Below are 5380 nucleotides of genomic sequence, written 5' to 3'. Positions count from 1 at the left end.
CAGGAGATCGAGACCATCCTGGCTAACATGGTGAAACCCCGTCTCTACTAAAAATACAAAAAATTAGCTGGGCGAGGTGGCGGGGCCTGTAGTCCCAGCTTCTCGGGAGGCTGAGGCAGGAGACTGGCATGAACCCAGGAGGCGGAGCTCACAGTGAGCCAAGATCACGCCACCGCACTCCAGCCTGGGCGACAGAGCAAGACTGCATCTCAAAAAAAAAAAAAAAGTCATGATTACAGCCGTGAGCCTGTAATCCCAGCATTTTGGAAGTCCAAGGTGGGAAGAACATTTGAGCCCAGTAGTTTGAGACCAGCCTGGGCAACATAGTGAGACACCATCTCTACTAAAAATAAAAAATTAGCTGAGTGTGGTGGCATGTACTTGTGGTCCCAGCCAGGACACTGAGACAGGAGGATCGCTTGAGCCTGAGAGGTTAAAGCTGCAGTGAGCCATGATTACACCACTGCACTCCAGCCTAGGCAATAGAGCAGGATCCTGTCTTTAAAAAAAAAGGTGGTCATGTTCCATTTCTCTAGCCATACAAAAAAAGGTGGGGAGGGAAGGAAGTTCTTTTCAACCTCCTTCTACAGGCTTGGGGGCCCAGGGAGGGCTGCGAGCAGAGGAGGGACTAGAGGCCAGGAGAACAGAGGCTGTGGTGAGGGTCCAAGAGGAGAAAGCAAGGGCCGGGGTGTGGAGACAGAGGGGAGGGGTGGAGCAGAGAGTCAGGGGCAGGAGGAAGAAGTCTACGCTCTGCTGGACTGGGGGTGACGGAGCGAGGGAGCCAGGTCCGCCCAGTGGCTGGGTGGTTGGTGGGGGATCTGGGAAGGGGAAGGTGAAGTGCTGACCAGTGTTGGGTGTAAAGCATGTGGGGGGTTGGGGTTATCTGGGAGATCCAGCCTGAGCTCAAGGTAGAAGACAAGCAAGAGGGCTTTACAGTGGGTATAACTGCAGCCCCAAAAGCCCATGAGATCCTCCAGAGCACAGACGAGGGTGGAGCCAGACAGAGACCAACCTCATAGCCCTGGGGCACCTTACATTTAAGGGTAACAGGGAGGCCAACACCCTCTTGTCTGTCTCCCTCCAGGATGCCCAGAAGCTGAGGAGCCAGCCAACTTGGAGAGCTTCGGAGACGAAGACCCCAGACCCGAGCTGTACCTATCCTCACACCCCTCCCTGACCCTCCTGCCTATGCCCTGTCCCCTCCAGCCTGGGTAGGGCTTGGGATCCTTCAGGGAAATGAGCGAGGGACAGGGACTTTGCTAACAGCTCAGGGACACCAGAGGAGTCTCTCTTCTGTTTCTCTTGCCCCAGAGAAGCCACATCTCCCCACCACCAGCACCTACCTCAACCTGGGGAAATGAGGCAGGGGCTGTGGACAGTGACCTGAACCCCTTCCTTGCCCCTAGGCAAGCCACAGCTGACCTGCTGAGCAGCCTGGAGGACCTAGAGCTCAGCAACCAACGTCTGGCTGGGGAGAATGCCAAACTCCAGCGGAGCGTGGAGGCAGCCGAGGAGGGGTCGGCACGCCTTGGGGAGGAGATCTTAGCTCTGCGCAAGCAGCTTCGCAGGTGGGCTTGACCCCACATCCACCCTCCCCAGCGCCCCTGCCTCCATCCTGCCTGCAGCACCTGGCTTCTATCTCCCATGCTCGCTGTCTGCATCCTGCTCTGTCTTTGACTCTGTACTTGTCCTTTCTTTTCCCTTTTCTGTTTTTTATCTTTTGTGTCTCTCTGGTTCTTATCTCTCAGCCTGTTTTGGTCTTTTTATCTTTCCCTGGAGGGTTCAGACTTCAATCTCTCTCTCTTTTAATTAATTAATTAATTAATTAATTTGAGACAGAGTCTCACTCTGTCACCCAGGCTGGAGTGCAGTGGGCGTGATCACAGCTCACTGTAACCTCTGCCTCTGGGCTCAAGCGATCCTCCCACCTCAGCCTCCCAAGTAGCCACAGGCCCACCACACTGCCTGGCTAATTTTGTTTTATTTTTTATAGAAATGAGGTCTCACTGTGTTGCCCATGCTGGTCTCAAACTCCTGGGCTCAAGCCATCCTCCCTCCTTATCATCCCAAAGTGCTGGGAGTACAGGCCTGAGCCACTGCACCCAGGCTAGATTTCTCTCTTTATTCTTTTCCTCTCTCTGATTCTTCATGTCATTTGCCCTTTCGTCTCTCTGTGCTTTGTCATTCTTCATGTTTATCATGGTCTCCGTGTTCTAGTCCCCCACTCTCTCCAGGTCTCTTTCCCACCTCCTCCTCTTTTAGGTTAAAACTGGGTCTCTGTGCCCACACCAGATCTCTTTCTCCTATTTTCTCTCTGGGTTTCTGTCCTCCCCTCTCTCTGGGTCTCTGTCCCTGCCCACCATCTGGGATCTCTCTGTTATTAGTGTCTCTCAGAATGGATCTGTCTCTGTGCTTCTCTGCCTTCCTCTCTCTCATATGGTTCATCCGCCCCCAATCCCATTCAGCACCCAGCAGGCCCTGCAGTTTGCCAAGGCTGTGGATGAGGAGCTGGAGGACCTAAAGACTCTGGCCAGGAGCCTGGAGGAACAGAATCGCAGCCTTCTAGCCCAAGCCCGGCAGGCGGTGGGTCTGACCCAGGGGAAGGAAGGTGCCCTCTCTCTTCTTTGTTTCCTGGAATCAGAGTGGCAGAATGTGACTATGGAGTAGGAAGGGGCAGAGGTCACCTGGCTTTCTCCCTCTCTCCAGGCCCTGCTCACCCTAGACTTTTTCAATCTTACCTGCCATCCTTCTCATGACAAGGGAGATAGCAGGAGCCGTTAGGGCTTCCCAGACCCATTCCCCCAACCCTGTCCTTCAATGACCCAGGCCCTGGTTGTGTTCCCAGGGGTGAGAGAAGGGCAACATGGGGGTAAGGAGGCTGGAAATGAAGCCTTTGTCCTCTCTCTGGGGTTGGTCAGGAAAAGGAGCAGCAGCATCTGGTGGCTGAGATGGAGACTCTGCAGGAGGAGGTGAGTGGAGGCCCAGCACCCACCCCCACCCCTTCCCCAGTCCTTAGGGTCTTCTTGACACCGCTCCCTTCTGCCCCCAACACCCCAGCAGCCTGCCACCAAACAACCTTCAGCCTGCTTGGGGAGACCTCAGAATGTCAGTAGTGTGTGTGGGAATGTCCCTGAGGTTACACCACACTGTGAGAACTACCATGCTTGACGAGAGTGTGGGGCATGGGGTCAGCCTACATGGGTTCAGGCTGAGGCCACCTACATAAGCGTGGACCAGTCCCTCCCTTCTCTGTGCCTCGGCTGCCTCGCCTGTAAAGATGAACAAAACAGTGCCATCTGTCTCACTGGGTTGTGTGAGACTTCAACTAGAGGATACTTGTAAAGTCTTAGACATGAGGTAGGACACATAGGATGTGCTCACTAACAGTTAGCTCACATTGTTTCTATATTCGTATTTTTTTACAGTGAATAAAACAGCCAGGCACAGTGACTGATGCCTGGAATCCCAGCACTTTGGAAGGACTAGGTGGGTGGACCCCTTTAGCCTAGGAGTTCAAGACCATCCCAGGCAACATGGCAAAACCTCGTCTCTACAAAAAATAGAAAAATAAGCCACGCATGGTAGTGTGCACCTGTAGTCCAGCCACTCAGGAGGCTGAGGTGGGAAGACTGCACGAGCCCGGGAGACAGGTTGCGGTGAGCCAAGATTGCATCGCTGCATTCCAGCCTGGGTAACAGAGCAAGAGCCTCTCAAAAAAAAAAAAAAATTGATTTGAAGTCAACCTTGAGTTCAAATCTCATCTTTGCCATTTGCATAATAGGCAACCTTTAAGCATGTGACTTCTCCTTCTCAAGCCTTTCCTTTTACTTTCTTTTCTTTTTTGAGACAGAGTTTCATTCTTGTTGCCCAGGCTGAAGTACAGTGGCATGATCTCAGCTCATCGCAACCTCCACCTCCCGGTTCAAGTGATTCTCCTGCCTCAGCCTCCCGAGTAGCTGGGATTACAGACATGTGCCACCACGCCTGGCTAATTTTGTTTTTTTATTGTTGTTGTTTTTTCAGTCGAGATGGGGTTTTTCCATGTTGGTCAGGCTGGTCTCGAACTCTCGACCTCAGGTGATCTGCCCACCTCAGCCTCCCAAAATGCTGGGATTACAGACGTGAGCCACTGTACCCGGCCTACTTTTATTTTCTAAGAACTGGAAGAAGGGTATCTGTTCAGTAGGCTTGTTTTGGGGATTGACAGCATTTCACTGAGGGACTAGCAAACAATATGAAGAGACCCAGTTAAGCTTCACATTTAATTCAAGCCCCATTCCATCTGAGATAGAAAAACATCCTCTTAGTTCATTCTGGGCCCACCTAACATTTTTAGATTGAAACAAACTCATCAATTGACAATGAAACCTGTCACCACCCTCCACCTCAAGGTGGTATCTAAGTTGCAGGAGACTGACAGAGGAGCCTAGTGCTCTAGGAAGCTGCTGGTCCTCAATGTTTCTTCTCTCTGCTCTTCTTGAGATTGGTGGTTTTTGTACAAACGTTTGTCACCACTGTGTGCTGGCATCCAGTGCGAGGCCCACATTACCTTTGGATCTCTGGGCATACCATCCTCTTCATCTTCTGGTGGTGATCCCTCATCCGGGCTGGGACTCTCACTCCACCACTTCCACACCCTTCCAGAGCCACGGAGGTGGTTTGGTTGCTTTCCTGTGAAAGGGAAGAGGCTGGGGTCGCTGTCCAAAGCCTTTGCCTCATTTCCCCAGGTCGGGGTGGGTGCTCATGGTGGGGAGATGTGGCTTCTCTGGGGCAAGAGAAACAGAAGAGAGACTCCTCTGGTGTCCCTGAGCTGTTAGCAAAGTCCCTGTCCCTCGCTCATTTCCCTGAAGGATCCCAAACCCCACCCAGGCCTTGACCGGAGAGCACAGGGCTGGGGTGGGCAGAGGTCTGGTGAGGACCCACCAGTGAGGCCTCTTTGCTTTTACAAGAAAGTAGCATCTCTATTCTCACACCGTGATGATTCTGAGAGCGCTCTGGGAAGTGCACGCAAGGCCTGTCAGATCCTAAGACTTCCAGGGCTCTGTGGTTCTCCATCCATTCCCTCCACCCCTCATAGCTAGCCCTGGGTGAGGGGAAAACTCCGGGCTTGTTTTCAGCCTCTTCTCTGTCCTGCATGCCACCCCCAGCTCTAAGGATCTCTGCCTAGTCCAGGTAGATCATGTATTCCCCCCAAAAAATTTGTCCTACATTTACGGTGTTTTTTACACTGAAATCCAAACAGTTTTTGCTATTTTCTGGCTCTTCCATGAAAACTCACCCCCTTGAGGCAATGGGAATCTCACAGCAGGATGACTGTACCATGTGAGACATGGAGTGCAGGCAGGATGTGACAGTTTCTTTTTTTTTTTTTTTTTTTTTT

General features: G+C 52.2%; 1 protein-coding gene across 11 annotated transcripts in view; it reads left to right on the top strand.

Annotated features, from left to right (window-relative positions):
* KASH5 (KASH domain containing 5) overlaps nucleotides 1-5380 on the top strand; it is a 31943-nt gene that overhangs the window by 9591 nt on the left and 16972 nt on the right. For all 11 annotated transcript variants that reach the window (XM_017882206.1, XM_017882210.1, XM_017882215.1 and 8 more), the window contains 4 exons: nucleotides 1085-1151; nucleotides 1407-1568; nucleotides 2466-2583; nucleotides 2919-2969. In XM_017882206.1, coding sequence (XP_017737695.1) covers nucleotides 1085-1151; nucleotides 1407-1568; nucleotides 2466-2583; nucleotides 2919-2969 — 398 coding nt within the window. The remainder of the gene's footprint in view (nucleotides 1-1084; nucleotides 1152-1406; nucleotides 1569-2465; nucleotides 2584-2918; nucleotides 2970-5380) is intronic.

This window comes from Rhinopithecus bieti, unplaced genomic scaffold (assembly GCF_001698545.2).
Source record: "Rhinopithecus bieti isolate Rb0 unplaced genomic scaffold, ASM169854v2 scaffold_12070, whole genome shotgun sequence".
Classification (NCBI taxonomy): domain Eukaryota; kingdom Metazoa; phylum Chordata; class Mammalia; order Primates; family Cercopithecidae; genus Rhinopithecus; species Rhinopithecus bieti.
Note: the sequence above shows the minus strand (reverse complement) of the source record. Positions and strands in the feature narration are given on the sequence as shown.